The 22,123-nt window shown below is 43.3% G+C and overlaps 1 protein-coding gene across 2 annotated transcripts in view; it reads right to left on the reverse strand.

The window, feature by feature from the left end:
- Positions 1–10,841: 10,841 nt before the first annotated feature.
- Positions 10,842–22,123, reverse strand: part of LOC308336735 (uncharacterized protein) — a 46,812-nt gene continuing 35,530 nt past the window's right edge. For both annotated transcript variants that reach the window (XM_080794254.1, XM_080794253.1), the window contains exons 4-9: positions 17,752–17,873; positions 16,527–16,616; positions 15,958–16,084; positions 15,442–15,575; positions 14,525–14,721; positions 10,842–13,412 (exon numbers count right to left, since the gene is read on the reverse strand). In XM_080794254.1, coding sequence (XP_080650380.1) covers positions 12,173–13,412; positions 14,525–14,721; positions 15,442–15,575; positions 15,958–16,084; positions 16,527–16,616; positions 17,752–17,873 — 1,910 coding nt within the window. In that variant the 3' untranslated portion in view covers positions 10,842–12,172. The remainder of the gene's footprint in view (positions 13,413–14,524; positions 14,722–15,441; positions 15,576–15,957; positions 16,085–16,526; positions 16,617–17,751; positions 17,874–22,123) is intronic.

The raw sequence follows: 22,123 nt of genomic DNA on the forward strand, positions 1-22,123 counted from the left end.
AAGCACATTTTAATGAATTGAATGAATTGTAATTTGGGAATGTTACTGCTTTTGTACTTTAGATTAGATTATTCTTTGTAAAGGATTGTTTTTTGTGAGTAGATTTTTGTATAGAAAGGTCTAACTACTAGGGTCGCAAATTAGCCTCGGCTATAAACCATATCTCTGCTGTCGGGAAGAAACCTCTTAACTGCAAAATGTGAATTTTTCAGGAAATTAAAATTATTCCCTTTTCAGGAAATTAAGAAAACCTTATAGTTTCAAAACAAAGCAATAGGCCTATACTGCCTCATCAAAGTTGGTGTTGTGAGTTTATATATTGTCAATTACTTGCATGAGAGAGGTGGCGGTGGTGGAGTTAAGCCATAACCACACCAAAGGGTGAAGATGGTTTTAGCGGTGTCCCTGCGGTGTGATATGTCTTGTTGCACGTTGATCCTAGTGATTCAACGCATGGAATTCAATGGCCCAAACCACACCAAAGGGTCAAGACGTTTTTTTTGCGTTAACTCCTTGCAACCGTTTTGACCCAAGGAGTTGCATGGTGACCCTTTGGTGTAGCTAGAGCTTTAGTTGTTTTAGCATACTGTACATGTTGAGGGTCCAACGGAGTTAAGAGGTTTTGTCCAAAGCGTTTTTTACTACTTTCCATTGGTTCAATATTTTTTAAACAACACACAGTCGTAAAGGGTTTTCAATAGCACTGATTTATGCCAAAAAAAATCTAAAACCTCAAAAATGGAGATTCCTCACGACAGCAACGAATACAACGATTTCATGTTTTTATAACTTGATACATTGTCTTTTGTATTGTCCCTGTTAAATAAACCACTGCCGTAACAACAGCATTCCAGCACTATAGCAGATCTTCTTATACTACCCATGTCATTTTGCTGTGCAGGAGGTGGTTGCTGATGATCAGATGGGTCGCAGCCAGCCGGTCTTTCAGTTCCTCGGCCCTGAGCTGAACCAAGACGAACTTGACCTTCTCAGCGGCTTGGCCACCTTCATGCTGACCACCGGGCAACAGGATGATGAGGTGAACAGAAACACAGACAGATCCCAGCCATGTATATGGATTTAAAGTAAAGTTAAAAGTTAAAATAAGCTTGATGCTACAGTCACTATTTTTTGCTGTGGACCCCCTGCAACTCCCTCAAGGGCACCTGGCGGTCCCCGGCAGACCCTATACTTTGAGAACCACTGGAATAAAGGAGGCAGGCAATCGCCAGCATTTGTCGCTTTGTGGTCATTTTGCATTAGAACAGGAGTTCCCAAACTGTGGTGGGTGCACCCCTTGTGGTGCGCGAACGCCCTCTATAGGGTGCGTGACATGAAAAGGGCAATGGCAGTTGTGTGGTGGTGTTTAGCAGAAACGTCAAAATAAAATAAACTATTTGGATTGCCATCGGACAATCACTTTTGTGGTGGGCTTTAGGGAATTGGAAATCGGAGGCTTAGATGTACTATGAACTGAATATGTTGAATGAACTGTCACGAGCAGATCCTGATGGTTTCTTTTACAGCTCCACAGCTCACATATAGACGCCGGAAATGAAGACTGCAGTCCCACGATAGCAGAAGAATCCCCAGAGGCCTCGGGTGAGGATCGTGACATTGCGTCCGATGGCCTGTGCGTAGACGGTTGGAACTGTTTCCGTGGAAAGTCTTCTAGAAAGGAAAAGCCGGGTTTGGACGCCGAGCCCCGTGGAAAGTCTTCTAGAAAGGAAAAGCCGGGTTTGGACGCCGAGCCCCGTGGACTCCAAGAAACGACCAAGGCCAGCTTGAAGCGACACAAAGCCCCCAAAGCCATCATGGAGCTGTTAAAAGAAATATCTGGTTTGTTCAGCAGTCAATCCCCAAATTCCAGTAACTAAGTACACTTAGTAGTGTAGTGTACTTAAGTATACAATGTTGAGGTATTTGTACTTTACTTGAGTATGTCAAATTCGCAGTACTTTAACTTCTACTCCACTACATTTCGGAGGAAAATATTGTTACTTTTACTCCACTACAATTATTTGACAACTTTAGTTACTTTGTAGATTTAAATATGATTACAAAACATGCATTAACCACTTCCGCCCTACATACATTTCTACCATTTGAAAATAGCCGATCTACAAGCTCACAATGTGTCTCGATTGCGAGTAGTTTCTACTTTTGGTAGGGTACTTAACTACAATTTGATGCCAATACTTTTGTACTGTCACCCAAGTACATTTTGAATTCTGGACTTTTACTTGTAACAGAGTATTTCTCCATTGCAGTATTGACACTTTTACTTAAGTAAAGCAATGAGAGTACCTTTTCCACCACTGCCCAATGATCGTTGCGTCATCTTCACAGCATCGTGGTATTATTCAGTAATGTTTAAATTGATTATGATTGTTTCTCGTGTCTTCCAGATAATTCCGTCTGTTTGAACAGGCTCTTCACTTGGCTCTTCCATAAAAAGTAAGGCTAATTCTTTAATATGTTTCACCACTCTCTCTCTCTCTCTCACAGTGAGTTCTCTCACAGAACATTTGATTTAGTGACCCCATATATCCTCTCTCTATTTAGTATTTTAGCTGTGACGTGAGCGCCCCCTCCTGAGATACGTCCGGGTCCTAATTTTGTGTCGCTTTTGTGTCCCCATGGAGTTATACTGTGACACTCCGTCGGACTAAATCTGAGACAAAAACAACCACGAAAGTCTCATTTTACCGCTTTCCTTGCAACAACAAAGCTGCGCTGCTCTCCCAAATCTGGCTGTGACAGGCCGTCTGCCCCACATGGAATACTATCGCCATTTTATTTTATTGTGTCAACTAAATCCTCATTAATGCAAACTAGATTCAACATACTAAGCCTGCACGCATTCTAAATATGTCCCCGAAATATTTTACCGAGCAAATGGACTGTTACCACCTTCAATAATAATGATAATAGTTTTAATTGTCTCCACATAATATATTTTTATTATCATGGACACTTGTACAAAACATTAATAATTCTACTCGAGTTGGAAGCATTAAGACCCATTTTAACCCTCAATGGCTTCCTTTCTGAAAAATAATGTCATTGTAAAAAGATTCATGCGTTTAGATATTCTATTTACAATGGGATGCGGACGGGAGCTGGTGCCACTTGGACCCGGACGTAACGTAGCACTACAAAATGACGTCGGACTTAAATACTGAATATATACCTCTTTTCCAAGGCTGAATTCCCTCATAAGAGAAACGATCCCGACCGAAGAGAACGTGACTGCACGCGTCGACGACCTGCGTGAGCGGCGGTGGCCCGGCGGGTCGCCGGCGCCACTTGAACCGCCGCCGCCGCCCAAGAAGCGACCCACCGAGGAGGACATGGACGACACGAGGGCCAGGGCCCTTCGGCTCATCTGCGACATGTGTACGTGCCCTATACAAGTATAGTGTGGCATTGGTCCGGCCTCTCGTTATAGTCCCACTATTACTGACACTAATAAGGCCTCACTCGCACCTTTCAAGTGTCATGGCCGCCGCCCCAATGCATTTCCAATGGAAGTCACATGGTTTGATACAACAACAAATCTATAACAAACGGACATGGGGAGGAACTGGTTGGAATAACGTGTTCCTTCCACGCGCTACGTCCAACCAGGGAATCTCCCCCCTGTCAGGTGTAAAGGAGCAACTTGGACACTCAAGCATGAAGGAAGCATGAGTTAAGTCTGTTGCTCTCCCCAGGTTGGCGGAGGGTGTGTGGAGCCCAGGATCACATTAGATGATTGACACAGGGGTGAAAAATGGGTTACAAAATTGTGGGATAAAATAATATATAAAAAAAAAAAAAGACATGGGGAGACAGGGCCTTTGCAGTGGCTGCCCCTTCTCTCTGGAACTCACTCCCAACTCGCATCAGAGCTGCCCCCACCCTCGAAATGTTCAAAAGCACACTAAAAACCCACCTTTTCAAACTGGCTTTCCCTACATAACCCCCCCCCCCCCCACACACACACACACACACACCCTTCTTGTTTGTCCCTCTTTTGATTTTGATTTCTAGTTTTTAAACTTTTAAACCTTTTTAAATAGTTTTCTAATAAATATGTACCTCTTTCTGTAAAGCGACTTTGGGTACCCAGAAAAGCGCTATATAAATAGTATATATTATTATTATTAACATTTTGGACTACAAGCTGTTGTATGGCTTTCGGCTGTGTTTCGACTTCCCCCCCCCCCTCCCCCTCATACAGTACAACACAAATGTTGTGTCAAACCATGTGACTCCCATTGGAAATGCATTGCGAGCTATACTGTTTTGACAGCGACAAATCTGACTTATATGGCCAGGTTAAGACTGATATGAGGTTAGGGGACTTATGTGGCCAGTTATAAGACTGATATGAGTTGGGGTCAGTAGATGTCGGACAACACAGTAGCCGTGATCAACAACGCACATAATGCTACTGAGATCTTGGAATAGGTCTACTGAGCATTCAATGGTCTTACATTTTTATGTATGTTGTCCCTTTCAATCATTCAATGCATTGATAGCATTGTGAAAGGTGTGGGGAAAAAAGGGATATTTACTCATGACCACATCAAAATGGGTCCACAACACCTAAACTAGGAAGCCAGTGTTTGGGAAACACTAATCTCTCGCAAGAACAGATTCTGTGCTGCGCTACCAGAGGGTGCTGTTTTTATAATAATTTTTATCCCACGATTTTTGTAACTCATTTTTTTCACCCCTGTCAATTATCTAATGTGATCCCTCTACACACCCTCCGCCAACCTTGTCCCCATGTATGGGCGTCATGGGGAGAACAACAGACTTGAACTCATGCTTCCTTCATGCCTGAGTGTCCAAGTTGGAAACGATTTTTGTTAAATTGCAGATGGGTTCCCAGATTGGGGAAACACTGACTTCCACCACTAGCAAGTTTCTTCATTTATTTACTACTTCAGTCCTAGGGACCCTGATGAATAGATTTGCTGTGGTGACATTGAAAGATGTTGTTAGAATAATCACTTTAACCCATTCTGAACGGGAACCCGTTTTGGTGTTAGCATCATGTTATGCTTTAGCTATTGAAAAACAGCAGATCTACAAGCTCATAGCGCGCCACCGAGTGGCGCGCTACGAGCTTGTAGGTCTGCTATTTTTGAAAAATCGAAGAGCGACTGACATTTTTAAAATCTGATCTCAGGTCAGAATGGGTTAATCAGACCAGTGTGTGTGCAGTGGAAACCTCGTATGAATCTGATCTCAGGTCAGAATGGGTTAAGACTTAAGATGGGGAATGGTACAGTATTACAATTGACTTGAAATGACTAAAATACCTAAAGTATGCTTCACCCATTGTCGCCCCTTAAGATCCATTGAGCATCCATCTCATCTTTAAGAAGACCGAGTTGGAGAAGGTTTTCAAGCTGTTTCAGAGCAGTTCTGAAAACAAGAGACTGGTGTATGTGAGTATATATCCGTGCTTGATATGGCAAGCAATAACAACTTTTTCAAAGATCATTATACAAATGTTTCCTTCTTGCTGGCTAACTGGTTCCATTTTCTAAATCCTGACAGCGGCTCTTGTCTTTCTTACTGAGCGAGTTTCTACAAGTTGAAGACGCTCTCAAGGACGCACTGCAGAAAGGGAAGACATTTAAATAGTCATCTCAGGTGAACTAGACTTTGCCAAGTGGTTTGATTCTTTTGCCGTTTGCCTTAATAACTAACTACCTCGCTGGTCGTCATGACGCACGCACACATGCACGCGCGCGCGCCCTCCTCCTCCTCCTCCTCCTCCTCCTCGCCACCCACTGACAGAGTAAACGGAAATCATTTTGATTGATTTAAATATTTATTAACGGTTTGCAGAATTACAGTACATTTCAAGCACAACTCAATACAAAGACTGTTAACTGGGAGTGGACGACCCAATAGAGCATTACACTTGTTTACAAGAGGGTCCACCTTGTTCAATTCATCAAAACATTTAGAGATATACAAATAGACACTTCTATATAGCCAAAGAAAAGAACAGGAATTCATCATACAGGAGGTAAAAATGGAAGAGAAACGTATTATACAAAAAAGGGAGGGGGGGGGGGGGGGGTTGTACTCCCTCTGGTGCTGTGGGTGTGGACTTCGTTAACATTAAAGGGACACTTCACCCTTTTTGCAAAATAATATATATGTTAATGACGTTTAGGAGCTTTAGAACACTTTCCTGGGGGTATTTACGTATGTGTGTAATATGTGGTTTTAGATATTTTAGATTGTAGCAGTGAGCCTGTTGTCTCTGATGTCATGGACACTGGGCTCACTTCCTTCCTGGACTACATGTTGTCTCAGTAAGACAGCTCTCCCCCCTGTCCACAAGGAGGAGCAGTGCACCAAATAATTATGGGAATTGTAGTCCAGGAAGGTAGTGAGACCAGTGTCCATGACATCAGAGACAACAGACTCACTGCTACAATCTAAGATATCTAAAACCACATATTACACACATAAATACCCCCAGGAAAGTGATCTAAAGTTTCTAAACATCATTAACATGTATTTTTTTGCAAAAAGGGTGAAGTGTCCCTTTAAGGAAGTATTTAGACAGATGCATGGGTATCTTGGTGGTGTATTGAATCTTGTGGACCAGACCCATTGCAAGATCGCTATATACTCTGTCGTCGACCCTATAAGCCATTCCAGCCTGTCAAAGCGGGCAGGGGTGAGGGGGGTGCATGAGGCCAAGTAGGAGCCTGACCAGTTTGTTTTGGGAGGTTTGGAGCTTTGTTTTAAGGTCCTTTGAGGTGCTGGTACCAAGAGGTGCATGCATAGTCAAAGAAACCTTGTACGAGGGCTCCTGTTAAGGTCTTCAAGGTGTTTTTGTTGACCAGTGAGGAGATCCTGTAAAGGAATCTTGTTCTTTGATTGACTTTTTTCATTTCGTTGGTGGCCATTTTATCACCGGAAAGATTAGCCTCCAGGATGGAACCTAGGTTCGGTAATTTCATTTTTTCGTGTGATAATATTGTCACCCACTCTAACCAAGAAGCCATCTGCCTTGCTGAGATTACTATTTGATCCGAAGAGAATGGATTCAGTTTTTCCCAGCATTCAGCCCACACGCTGCTAGTGTAGCTAATCTACTTATCCAGTCAGACTGCAAATCACTCAAAACAAAATAATGTTTTCTACCGTTGTGACCATGGATGCGGTCCTACGTCACATGCATTAACGTTGGTCGGACATGGTCCATCTGATTTAATTTTGTCTTAACGCGAAACAGCGTGGCTGTCCACAAAAGGAGCAGAGATGATCTATCTATCTAGCCCAGTGACCAAAACAAACTTGTACTTTTGCGTCGCATATGCATAGCGACAGACAAATGCCATGGATATAATTAAATAACTATAATACAATCCGGGTATAAGAACAAAAAACTGTTCAGTCCTCAGTCCTGCAGCCCCACAGATAATCTCATCTGTCACTAACCTCTCTACGATGCCATATGCCCGTCTCGCCTTAAAACCTAGATTTATATGTCATTCAATATATTACTTTAGTACAAAATATAGGCTTTTCTAAACCAAGCCCTCGTTCAAAAGTTATGAATATGTGTAGGCCGCCATTGTATTTTCTGTGAATTAACTCACGGTTTAAACCCAGTGATCCTCAGCCATTTCAATTTCAAGGACCCCCCCCCCCCCCCCCCCCAATTAAATGTATATGAATTAGCCTAGGGTGACAGCTGGGTCCTATAGGCCATTTCATTATGATTTTCATCTCTGGACTGGGACCCCAATACAGTATTTTACAACAGTATAGCTTCTTATATTTTGTTATTTAAAGCTGTGATTATTTATTTAGGAAGCACTGTTCTGAACCTTTAAGTTTTAATTGATGGCCTTCATGCCCAGCTGGCACTCGGCCTTGTGCCCTCAAAAGGTTGACCACACTTAACCCATTCTGAACGGGAACCCATTTTGGTGCTAGCATCATGTTATGCTTTAGCTATTGAAAAATAGCAGATCTACAAGCTCATAGCGCGCCACCGAGTGGCGCGCTACGAGCTTGTAGGTCTGCTATTTTTGAAAAATCGAAGAGCGACTGACATTTTTAGAATCTGATCTCAGGTCAGAATGGGTTAATTAGACCCAGTGTGTGTCCAGTGGAAACCTCGTATGAATCTGATCTCAGGTCAGAATGGGTTAAAGGCCAAGTGGCCTTGCACCTAAAAGGATGAAACTCCAGGCCTGAGTACATACATTATTATTATAATTTTCTTACAGTAGCCTATGACATATTTTTGTTTTGTTAGATGATGTTTTTGAGGATAATAGTGATGCTATATTTTGGGACTTATCGTTTGGCTAGGAGTTTACTAGTTATTGTGTGACCAGTTAATATTCCAACTCTGACCACTAGAGGACAGTGTTGACCAAGCAGCACCATGCCAATTTAAAGTCGTCCGTCCCCCCCATTTCTCCATACTCACGTTTTCCCTTTTTTCAACTGTATATTATGATTTCCTTTTTTCATAGAATAGTTTGTATGTCTTTAAATGTTCTGATGAATTGAAAATGCTTTTTCTGCATGGTTTTATCCTCGTAGCAGTAGTTTTTTATTGACGTTTGAAATATTATCGTTTGAAATGTAACCATTCTACAACACCAATCAATCAAAACATAGCTACATGTCATGTGTCATCAACATTAGGCATGCTTTTATCAAAATACACACTATATTTAATTAACTTATGTCTATCTCCTTTATGATGCTTTCCTGTTTTGACTATATAGTTGTGCATATTCGTATGTCTCTAAATGTTTTGATGAATTGAAAATGGTGGGCCCTATTGTAAACAAGTGTAATGCTTTATCTATACGGATCCAGACCAGCCAATCATGATGCAGTACTCTTTTCAAAAGCAGGAAGTCCAAGTGCAATAGCAGATCTGACTCATTCTCCACAGGCGAGCAGAGTGGTTCTCAGCGCTACCATGGTATGTTATTTTAAATAATGAAGCTTATCCAATTGGTTACAATGCAAGTTGGGCCAGTAGCTGTGAGGCCTCTTTCTTCCACTCTGCTTGTCCTCTGTTAAGATATATTATGTGCACATAATGTTATTGTTTCCTGTGTGACGTTACTGACGTATGTGGTATGTATTTTATTTTGTAGTTCTCAACCCACTGCAAGGCTTGAGCTCCTCCTTCACTGTTTGCATGTTTAGAGTGTTAAGAGTAGTTAAACTAATTGTGTTTTTGTTGCAGTGAAACTAACCTACTTGAATTGATACTCTGATGTGATGTGCCTTAACTGCTCACAATGTATGGAGAAGAAATGTGTTCTACAGTGTTGAACTACCGTATTGTATATATTAAGCAATGGTACTCTTTGTAACTAAGTTAATGTGAAATAAATGTCAACCTATTGTAAAACTCTGGTGTCTTCACTCGATCAGCTCCTCATCCCAGTTTCTTAAGCTCTGTTTTACGAACCCTTAAATGGTGTTTGGTGAAATTCCAATTGGCGTAGTGTTAAAGGCATTTGAGTAACTTCTATTTTGGTTACATATACATGTTCAAATTAATTGAATAGTTAACAGAAATACAAGGTAATATATGCATGCAGAAGACGTAATGCTCAACATGTTTGTTGTTGGTATACTGCTGCATAATTGTAGCCTACTTGTAGCCTTTTTCAAGCATCACTTTGTTAATGGATGACTTTAAACATACTTTTTTCAAACCCCCCCTACAGTATGCCCCCCCTGCTGATTTGTGCCTGGAGACGGCACTGGTTATGGGGGTCCTTGAAATTAAAACGTTTGAGAACCACTGCACACTAAATGGAACGGAGCCTTAATTGGTATCATCAGTAACACCTGTGAAGTAAGTAGAGAACCGTGGGAAGAGTTATTCTGTGTGCATATTGTAGCCCAAAGCCCATTATATGTAAACCTGTAAACTTAACTCATAACCTACTTTGTGAGCAGTTTTTTTCTTTGTTTCTCGATCACAGCTTCATTTAATTTTGTCTCATTTTTCAAATGCTTATTTTACTAATGGACTATATGAAGATGACGACTATGCCTATCGCATCCACTTTGAATGTGAGTGATGCGTTCCCATTTGTCAGCATATATAGCCTATATTCCACCACTACAGTCAAGTTGCTCTTTTATCTTTTACATGCAGAGTATTTTCGAAAGCACATTCAATTCTGTTGATCCGGTGGAACACGTTTACTAAAGTCATTTTGAGTATAGCCTACAATAAGAGTCATCTTTGCTGCGGCCATATTATTAAGACAGTTGACAGTTGATACTCCCAGTGTTGGAAGAAGTGGGCTATACTTGCAATTTCTATAAGTAAAAGTAGGCATATCGTACTGCAATATAGAAATACTATGTTACAGAAGTCTGGAATTAAAAATGTAGGCCTACTTGAGTAAAAGTATAGGCTATTGACCTAAAGTACCCCAATTCAAGTTTTCAAATGTATACACATCTTTTTCAAATAGCAGATGAACAAGCTCGAACAGTCAATATTGGAAATACTCCAGTAAAATAAAAGTACCCGTCAAAATGTTACAGTACAGTAGTAGGCCTACAGTACTTGAGTAAAGGTTACTTTCCACCACCACCACTGATTGGTTCTGCTTTCCTCCTGAACGTCGACATGCAATACCTCCCCCATCTGGCGGATTTACTGATTACTTGTTAAAATATTATTTCTCCAGGCATTACTTGTCCATCAGCATGTATGTAGCAATGATTATTTGGCTATGTATTTCCCTTGATTACAAAATGAAAAAAAGAATACATATTACATACATAAATAAAGCAAAGGTCTGTCGAAATACCGTAACAGTCTTTTAATAGACGAGTCATGTTAGAAACATTGCCTTATATGTTCAATGTGCGTTAATTTGCAGCAACAGAGCTTCATAGTCATAGAACACCTCTCTCTGGGTGAGTCCATTAATTATCAAAAACATTATAGCCAGGAAAAAAGAGGGACTTAGTGAAGTAGAAGAAGAAGAAAAAAATAAGATATTTAAATATATACTGTTCTTCTGCATCGTATAATAAATATCAAATCAATCAATATACATTTTATCAACAAGAGCACACAAAGGAATAAAAGGGTAAAATTAAAAAAAAAAGCCATTTTAAATCGTATGTCGAGTTGACAATCTGTCCGCACAGGCTTAACTCCCGATAGTGCACATCAGAAACTACGGCGGTGTAGTTTCATAAAATGAAGAATTTGAAATGGACTCGCAACTAGCTGCTTGTATACAAAATAATAATACAAACAGACAGAATTGTGAAGATAACAAATGTACGCCAATTTTGACTATGAAAAACCAATAGTAAAGTACAATAATGACCTAAAGGAAATTTGTTTTGTTTTTTTAAACGTTGCTCTTTCCATATAGATCCATCTATAGATCAGGATAGATGGATATCTATAGACATCTATAGACATAAAAACACTTATAGTGACATGAGAAAGCACACATTATATTTCATAATTATATCATGTTTAAACAAATAATTGTGTGACTTCACTTTGTGAACGTTCCTTCCATGTTAACTTAATCTCCACCAACACACAACTACATAACATATCACGTATTTATTTCTTGTGGAACTTCATTAAGGGATTTTTTTGTTTTTTTTGTTTTAACAAAATAAGAGATTTACTACTGTAGTGTATTGTACAGTAGCCTATATTTGGTAACAAAGGCAAGCAAATTGAATCACCTGCTCATTATTGAGTCATATGTAATTGTTTTTTAACTACTACAATAGGCAAACATTCAGCAAAAAAAAAAGAAAGAAAGAAATAGCAGATCTTCAAGCTGACAAAACATTGTCACTTGTCTCTACTGTTTGCCTATGACTTGCCCAGTCTACAGGGACACTAGTTCGATTTTCTTAATGACACTCACTCACTGTGTACAAGCGAGGTTTACATTGTAAAACATGCTTTTATGCAGTGAGACTGAGAACTTTATAGAAGGCATGGTACATGCCAAGGCAGACCTATATTATGTTGTTTCTTGTATCCCAAAACAGAAACAGTCATTATTTAATGCTGGCAAAAAAAGATTAAAAGAATAATATTTGGTACAGTACCATAACGTACACATTCATTTGTGTGGGAGGTCACTGCGTTAATGTCCGTGGCTTATTGTATGTAAACGTAGGGATTGGATTTGGGCGGCCCCGTGGCCATCGCGTACGACTGCATAGTGTTCCTGCCGAGACCGTGGCCCATATTGGCCTGGGACTGCCCCATGTCATGAGCGCCTCCCTCTGGCCACGGGGGGGAGTCCATGGGTTCTCTTTTGATCGAATGGACGGCGCCATTGTGGCCGTGGCCTTTGAACTCGTAGCCGCCGCCGCCGCCGTGCTTGCCGTAGTCCGGGTACATGCAGACCTTGTGGGCGTGCGGCTCCATGGCCGCGCCTGCACCCGGATAGGCGTGGTGATGCGCGTCCATGAGGTTGACCGACTGGCTGCTGCAGAGAGGGTTCGAGTGCGAGAGCCTCTGAGTCGGACTGAACTGGCTCATGCCGCCGTTAGCGCCGCTAGCGCCGTTAGCGACGCCGCCGTAGTTCTGGTAGTGGCCGTTGTTGTTGTTGCCGTTGTTGTACGGCGGGCTGACGACGACGCGCGCCGCTTTCCCCCGCTGGCAGGGCGAATATTCGTGCTCGTAGTAGTCCACTTCCGATTTGAGGTGGACGCCGCCGCCGCCGCTCGAATCGTATCCCCCGCCGCCGCCGTAGTGGTGGTGGTGGTCGACGGGTTCCATCTTGCGGCAGCCCCCGCCCCCCCAGCCGGGCTGCCTGCCGCCGTACGCGTTGTTGTTGTTGCAGCCGTTCTCCGAGTCCGAGTCGTGCTCCACCTTGATGGGCGTGGGCATCTCGGGCAACATGGGGCCGACGACGCCGAAGCGATGGTGGTGGTGGTGGCCGCCGACGTAGTCGCTCTCTCGCTTCACCGCGTCGACGCAGTAGACGTCGAGGTCCGCGGCGCCAGCGGGACTCTGCATGTTCCCGTTATAGAGCTTGGGGACGAACGTGTCCCCTCCTCTGCCGCCACCGTGGCCGCCCGGAGACACGCCGCAGTACTTGCCGTACGGCCCGGCTCTGCCCAGGCGGCTGGAGGCGACGAAGCGCATGGCGGGCCATCCTCCGCCCCCGCCCTGCAGGCACGGCCTGAGGTCCTTGGCGGTGGGCACGGGCGTCTTGCAGTAATTCAGCGGTTCCTCTTGGCTGTAGTATTCATCGGGGTATGGCTTGAGGTGGTCTTTGTTGGAGACGGGGGTCCAGGGAGCGTGGTGCACGCTGCCCGGCGCGGGAGAGGGAAGCAGGAGAGGGTCTTCGAGTTCGTCCACGCTGCTGTGAAGCGAGTGAATTCCGTCACTGTGAAGGAGACAAAAGATTAAAGAGGTTACTTGGTAAGAGGTTTTTGCAGGGTCAAGATACAGTACAGTACAGTACAGTTTCATAAGCTGGTCCAGCCGCTGTTATTGACCCCCAATGTATTTCACCGAACTTCCAGATCCGGTTTATCCTCCAATGTGCGTCAACGACGCCTGGCTGGCCTGTGGACTGGCCCTATCTTCTTCTATCATATAGCCTTGGGGCTGACGGGGAGTTGCAGAAACTGGTGTAACTGGAACTCGAGTTACTTCAGATTATGTAATGTGGGAGTGAGGACTCGGAGACAGAAAGCCATGTCAGCAATATAGTAATTTTCTTTTCTGTTCCTTCTTTTGCTACCCTATGGCACTGAATTTAAATTTTGTTTCACTTCAGAACATTTTTGTTCAGGTGACGACCTGACCTAACGTCTACTTATGAAATGTAGACGACATGTTCGCCACCTAGTCGACTCTAATAGAAGAGTTGCGATATTGAGGGGGCAGAAAACAACTTCCGACTGAGAGTCAATAACCAAAATGGACCCTTATAGATTTTGAACTCTTGAGAGTGTAAAAATAAACCAAATGGACCTGTCACTCTCAAGGGTAAAAGTATTGTTACACATCTGCAGTACCGAATTTTCAAGACGTCGGTCTACACACTTAACCCATTCTGACCGGGAACCCATGTTGGTGTTAGCATCATGTTATGCTTTAGCTATTGAAAAATAGCAGATCTACAAGCTCATAGCGCGCCGAGTGGCGCGCTACGAGCTTGTAGGTCTGCCATTTTTGAAAAATCGAAGAACGACTGACATTTTTTTAATCTGATCTCAGGTCAGAATGGGTTCATCAGACCCAGTGTGTGTCCAGTGGAAACCTCGTATGAATCTGATCTCAGGTCAGAATGGGTTAAAGAATATAGAAGATCAACGTGTGCCTGTTCTCTCTCCTAATGGCACTGTACCAACATCAATACAGCGTGGAATTGTGGACAAAGTCTTATCCAACGACAACAAAGAAATCGAAGATCAAATGTCGAATGCATCGTGGACCTCGATACGAAAAGAGAAACCACAGCTATTTCCACAACGTCATATGTTTTCTCACCCGTGCTCGAGGCTGGGGGTCGTTCCTTTGCACTTGCCCCTCATCATGGCGCTCTTCATCTTCACCTCGGCGACGGCGGGCATCGTGAGGGGAACCGCCACGCAGAACAGAGCCAGCTGGGCGGGCACCACGCCGCCGCTGACGGACTTCTTCTTCTGCCCGTCCAGGAACTTCAGCCTCCCCTGGAACTGCATGGCCTGGAAGGAAGGACAGACAAGGAGACGAGACGACCAACGGACCGATTGAGCTTGATTTGGACTCACGTTGACGTTTGTATATAGTGCAGCGGTGACACCCACCCTGGGCAAGACCTATATATACGCTGTGAGGCTATCGTTTGTTTGGGGCGGAAGTTGCGGGATTCTATAGCGGAAGTATCGCCCAAGGAAATGACGTTGATGCTTTATACAGTACAAATCAGTTTACATTCTCCGCGAATGAAACAAGTGTTGTGATTGGTCGGGAAAATATCGTATCCGGATCTGGGGCTAACGAATTATTTTAAGTCACTTCGGTAAACCTACTTTTATGCCGATTCCTTTTTCATAGCCAGTGTGTTTTTGAGTGGTGCAACCACTCCCTTACGGAGCTATGTGTGTGGGTGGGTAGCGTCTGAGCACGAAAACAGCATGGTTGTTTTTCACCACCTGTGCGCAACCTAACACACACGCACATATTAACTGTATATATGGTGATTTTGGGTGTGCCAGTACAGTACAGTTACAGTACAGTACAGTACAGTACAGTACAGTACAGTACAGTACAGTAGAGGGACCCCCACACGGTAACTGTCATTTCTCAACCTTTTTGGACGCGGGGTGGCTCGCCGGAATCGGGGCGGGACCCTGGGCGCATTCCTGTGGGTCTGGATCTTGCATTTGCATATTTATTCGTCAAATCTGGGTCGGACGACTCACCAAGAAGCCAGAGGTACTGTCCAGAAGGCAGCGAACCCTGGCTATGAAGCATCTGTTCAGGAAGGGAGAGAGCTCTGGTGGGACGCCCCCCGCCTCGGGGCAATGGAACAGGCTGTTCACCACAAAGTCCTCACCTGCAGTGACGGAACAAGTCACGATCAAAAGTCATTAAAAAAAATAAAAATAAAGATATTGTCCTTTGCAGCCCTACAAATGGACCCCATAACGGGGGTGGTCCTGGTCTACACAATTAGAGAATGTAAAATAATTGTTATTTTGATCAAACCTGTGTACATTACACAACTTGTGTGATTATAACTATAATCTACACAATCTTATCAACTAGTCAACTAGTACCAACAAGGTCGACTAGTGGATTTACTAGTCGACTAGGTGCTTAATATCCTATCAAATGGTGGTCCGAATGTGTCTCAAATGCCGAATAAATATTGGACCTCGATGTGGAGAAAAAAAAGGTTGAAAACCAACTGGACTATATACGGTGTATATACCCACCGGTGCCCGGTGCTAGGTGCTGCTCCTGGTGGTGAGGAGGACACATTGCCCAGTGGACCTGGCGCCTGAACTCCTGCCGGTCGTCCACGTGGATGTAGTCAAACACGTTCTGATGCATCACGTCCGTCTGCCATGAGAGGACGCCAAAAACATGAAGGACTGAACAGGAGCTGCTTACTGTGCATCCATGCTCCATTATAACCTGATATTTTCATTATCATTTTAAAATATTTTCAAAAATGGCCCTCCAAATTATATACCGGTATATATTCTTTCATGAATTATAAAGAAAACTCCACAACCTGTACAACCTATTATGTTATTAAGCCAAAACGTAAAGTAGCCTGTTACAGTGCCAGCATGAAGCCGACTTGAAACATGGGGCGTGGAGTGTCTATTTTACAAGAACCGTGAGAAGAACCCAAATTAAATAAACAGAACTGTATATAAACAAGAACTGTTTCGACAATACTTTTTGTTGAAAAGGCCACTGAATCTGTTCTTTATGTTCCGTTAATGTGCATTGTTGATAGAGTAAAGAAGATGACATGATAAGCTGTCAAACACACCTGATTGAATCCAAGATAGTCAACGATTGTGGAAGAGGCATAAAACACCATGCCATCGCTGCTCACCACCAGGGCAAAACCTGTGAGAGACTACAGACAGACAGACAGACAGACAACGGTAGCTGTTACCAATGCCATATGAGTTGGTACCACAATACCCAGCATGAATTGCAACGAGTAAAAGCGTTAATATTGTACCCCCTAACATCGACGTGGGGTTTAAACACCTGAAAGGATTCAGATTGTGTTTCAACACGATTAATGAAAGAATGATTACTACATGCCAGGATATCGCCCCGTTCAACCCTTATTCATTTTGAAGACCCAAAACACCGCGACCGGCTGTTGTGTCAGCTTAATGGTGTGTGTTGACTGTCGACCGGATGTTGTGTCATCTTAATGGTGTGTGTGTTGACTGTCGACCGGATGTTGTGTCAGCTTAATGGTTTGTGTTGACTGTCGACCGGATGTTGTCTCAGCTTAATGGTGTGTGTTGACTGTCGACCGGATGTTGTGTCAGCTTAATGGTGTGTGTGTTGACTGTCGACCGGATGTTGTGTCAGCTTAATGGTGTGTGTGTTGACTGTCGACCGGATGTTGTGTCAGCTTAATGTTGTGTGTGTTGACTGTCGACCGGATGTTGTGTCAGCTTAATGTTGTGTGTTGACTGTCGACCGGATGTTGTTCTCTGCCTGGAGCTTGAGAAGTGCAGGCCGGCGCCATTACTGCGACCGCCATGGCTCCGTCCAGTAAGCGTTGTTTTGACCAGAAATGCCGCCTGGGATGTCTATAAAGCGACTGAAAGCGTGCGTGCGCAACCAAGATGGCGCAGTCCAGTGTCTAAGCTATAACAACAGATAGCCATCCGAACCTAATGTGAGTATAGCCTTTCCACTAGATCGGATCAAACACGCTTATACAACTGAATAAACGTAGCCTATACGTATTTTGGCGGCGGCTTTATCGAGGTAAAGTGGAAGTGACATTCTGTGGCAGCACCGGTCACGTGGGGCAGCGCAGGTCACGCTATCATTGCACGCACACACAGTTCTGTGTGTATGTGTTGTTGGTAGCCTACAACTAAATAGACTGAACACGACTCAAGTCTTACTGATGTGTCGAAACAGATATAAGACAATGATTAAGGCCAAGAGGAACCGTCTCATTTACTACTACGTACACACACAGTACATATTGACAACAGCGCAGCCATGTGGTCTCATACCTCCAGGAGGAGGCCACTCTCAGCGACGGGCGTTCCCAGGGGAATGCTCTCTTTCCTGGCTTCAGGGTTGGAGAGCACGGGGCCAATGACATGCTTCCTGGAGCAGGGCTTCCCTTGGTTTGCTGGAAGAGAGTAGAGACAGAGAGAGAGAGAGAGAGAGAGAGAGAGAGAGAGAGAGAGAGAAAAATAATTATGAAAAGGAGCAAAATGGGCAAACAACCCTGTTGACACGCACAACACAACGAGACGCATAGGGAGGGAGGTTCGCCGCACACACCAGACACCACCACACGTTTTTAATTAATGAGCCATTTTGCACTGGGGTATCAATAATAGAATAAAAGAGAATAGTATTTTGCTATAGAAACCCTGTATGTCCTTTTTAATTATTATTTAAAAATCACACCCGTGTGAAGTGAGGAGCGCTCTTATTATCGTACAGCATCATGACATAACATGCCGATTTGCTCAGACACATATAATGACATATGACAACTCTCCATTGTCAATGGGAATTTAATGTTTGTGTAAGATGAAAATCTATACGCTAATAGCTGAATTAGCTCTCAAAAAATATATAGTGAAACTACTGTATATGCGATTACAAGATCACAATGCATTGTGTTGTGGCGTGTTGTGAGCTTGTAGATCAGCTATTGCCAATACTTAAGTTAAGTGTGACACTCTTGTAAGATGAAGTATAGGGCATTAACTTCCAAAAGAATAAAAATAAATAAAAGTTGAAATGTATAGAGATACAAGGTTTCTGCCTGTGCTTTAGTTCTGTCTTGTTTGGCACGTCCGACACGTTCCATCATTCTCCTGCATCTACAAGTGAAATATTTTGGTTAACACAAACAGCTAGAGGTTAGCCTGACCTGTCTAACTCTGCGTTACATATTTTAGCAGTTTTTTATGGGCCTATAGAGACGCTAGGCGCTTAAAATAAACTGCTAAAATATATATAGCCTGGTAGCCAAAAAGTGAACCCGGACATGTTGACTGAGTATACACCAACGTTTTATGTTAGAAATGTTCAGCATGGGTCCCCAGCATGTATAGAAACTGCCGGAGGCTAACTTAGCATTATGTTGAGCAATGTTCATAATTGGCATAATAATGTGTGACCAATAGACGCTTAAAACGTCTAGGCTAAGCCATAGCCGTTTTTAGAGCAGTTATACAAGGAGGTTTTGGACAGACGTCTATATAGCTCAGTGGGCTGTGATGAAATGAATACAGTCAGTGTGTGTTTGAGCTCTGACATCAGAGCTGCAAATGGAGCTGCAACTATAGAGGGAAACACAATCGACAGCAGGGACAACGTAGAACGTATATACGAGGATGCATCAATCATGCATTCGGGCTCGTCGATCACAATTGAACAGTTGAATCGGGGTCAAGTTCAGCTTGTGTTGTTGAGACATCCGGGACTGCATGGAGTCACATCTTGAATGTCACTTTACTATTAGCGGTGTCAACAACGATATCGAATCAGCAGTGCATATATCGATCACGATTCGTTCCATCCGTCACGCGACCATATATGGCCCTCATAGTCCCTCACGCCTCGTGACGCGTCACGCCACCATACATTATGGCCGTCCATATGTGTTAAATCTCCATATATGGAGCTGACCTGTTCCGACCTGTTGATCTGACCTCATCAAACCCTGTACACTCAAGTCATGCACTCCATATATGGCCAGACCTCATCAAATCCTGTACACTGAAAACACGCTCCATATATGGCCAGACCTCATCAAACCCTGTACACTCAAGACAGTGCCCCCGCCTGAGCTTGTAGATCTGCGACATGTATATATAGGGCTGGAGTGGTTAATGTATGTTTTGTAATAATAACCAAGTAAATCTACAAAGTACAGTAACTAGTATAACTATAAAGTTATCAAATAATTGTAAAAGTAAAGTACAGTAAAAGTACAGTATATCTGTCTCTGAAATGGAGAATAGACGAAAAAGTACTGGAAATTTGACATGCTCAAAGTAGTACAGTATATATACTTAGTTACTTTCCACCACTGGCTGTCACTATAAGCATGGCTCTGTTGTTGCGCTGCAGCTTCACAGAGCTTCCCTCCCCTCCCACAGGGCTTGCGTGAGTACGCTAAACTGTGTGTGCGTGTGTGTGTGTGTGTGTGTGTGTGTGTGTGTGTGCGTGTGTGTGCGTGTGTGTGTGTGTGTGCGTGTGTGTGGAGACGGGATTGGCTTACATCCACATCCTTTGCCTATTCCCAGACCTTTCCCTCTCGCCCACCCCATTCCTCCCTCCCTCTCTCTCTCTCCCTCCCTCTCTCTCCCTCTCTGCAGGCACAGCAGAATATACTGTATACATACACTACATACACGCACGTCGCACGCACGTAGACAGACACGCACGCACGCATGCATGCACGCACGCACGCACGCACAGGGGTGAAATGAGGAGAAAAAAAGGAACCGAGGAACATAACATAAGGAAGGAGAGAAGCAGAGAGCGAGAAAAACAAACAGAGAGAGAGAGCGAGTGTGTGTGTGTGTGTGTGTGTGTGTGTGTGTGTGTGTGTGTGTGTGTGTGTGTGTGTGTGTGTGCGTGCGTGCGTGCGTGTGTGTGTGCGTGTGTGTGTGTGTGTGTGTATGTGTGTGTGTGCGTGCGGTGTGGTGTGTGCGTGCGTGTAAAAGAACAGCACACACAGGCTGGCCAGGCGCAGCTATAGCTTGTCACGCGAGCGAACCCTCTGTCAATCGCCCCCCCCACCCCTCCCCCGCCCTGACAGGGCCCTGGCAGCCTGCCAAGGCGTTGCGTGCAAGCCGGCAAGCCACATTAGCCCATAAAGAATTTCATAATAGCAACAGCTGTTAAATATTGATGACTGCTGGCGAACGCTCAATGGTGCTCCGCAGAAAGGTTAAGCCCGCAGTGTAATGGAAGCTAATATTTCATTACACACAGGATAAGATGTCCAGAGAGAGAGAGAGAGAGAGAGAGAGCTAGGTCTCTTTCTTCTTTTTCCCCTCTCTGGTTGTTGTGTTTTTGTTTTGTTATGTGTTTTTTTTTCTACTTTAGAAAACACATGAAAGGATGGCCTGCGAAGACAACAAAGGCAACCAAATGGACTGGCTATTTTCACGGGTGTCCGTGAACATCATTTTGACAAATGTATTTGCATGTTCCGTTATAGTTCTGTCGTGGTTTGACAGCATAGGATCAATAATGTAATTCCTTCATAATGGTTGAAACGTTCATGCATTCTGAAGTCATTCTGAAGTAAAGCAATTTAGTTACTCTTTCACAAACCAACTGGTTTATTCTTCTGATGCCAAAAATATGGTAGCAATAATCCATGAAGTAGCTGGTAGCTTACACTACTATTATACATGTTTAAGGTCACACAGCACAAACTAAACTCTTGTCATTTTCTAAATGAAGAGACAACAACTCAGTTTAGCACAATTGTAATTACTCGTTCACAAACCAGCAGGATTATTATGTTGTCTCCTTTTTTTGGCAAAGCGACGCTGGCATGTGATGAAGTATAAATTCAACTTCATATACAGTATACGTTAAGGTCACACAGCGACACCCAGCGTGCTAATTTAACCTGGAGACCCCGTGATGAAATGAACACTGTGTGTTTTAGCACTGACCTCAGAGCTGCAACTAGAGATGGACACCGATAACACACACAGGATTAATTAATCATGCATTTGGGCTCATCAATCAGAACTTGCATTGGAAAATGTGCTCTTAACCCATTGAGATTCTACAAAAATGTCTTCTAAATCTAAATGGTCCGTTGAACAGCTATGTTTCTATACCATATATTAAATGATATGTATTCGGCTGCCGTGCCCCATCTGAAAATATGTCTTTCCTATAGGAACCGCCCAGAAACAAAGATTTGAGTTAAAATATGGCGTGAAAGAATATAAAATTCAAAGCTTTCTGCCACATTTTCACATTTTTTTCAAAAATAGCAGATCTACAAGCTCGTAGCGAGGCACTCGGTGCTGCGCTATACGCTTGTATAGATCTGCTATTTTTCAACAGCTAAAGTTTAAAATAATGGTTAAATTGGTTAAGGGCTAAGGTGACACACTGCACTGAATGTTTAAAAAAAAATGTTTTATGAACAATGACTTTTTGAGGGAACTATCTATATAAATAAAAGGAAAAGGGGGGGGGGTGACTGACTAGTATTAAAAACCATTTTTTCTTCTTTCATTTGCAATAATTCATAGTGTTGCATTATACTATATGATATACAGGCCTACAAGGCACACCCTGACATGCACGGGGTAATCTTACTTACTAGTGTGTAATCGCTGACATCTTTATAGCATAATGTTTGATAAAGATGTGCATCAGAGA

This window comes from Protomyctophum bolini (genome assembly GCF_963924005.1).
Source record: "Protomyctophum bolini genome assembly, chromosome: 21".
In the NCBI taxonomy this organism is placed as follows: Eukaryota; Metazoa; Chordata; class Actinopteri; order Myctophiformes; family Myctophidae; genus Protomyctophum; species Protomyctophum bolini.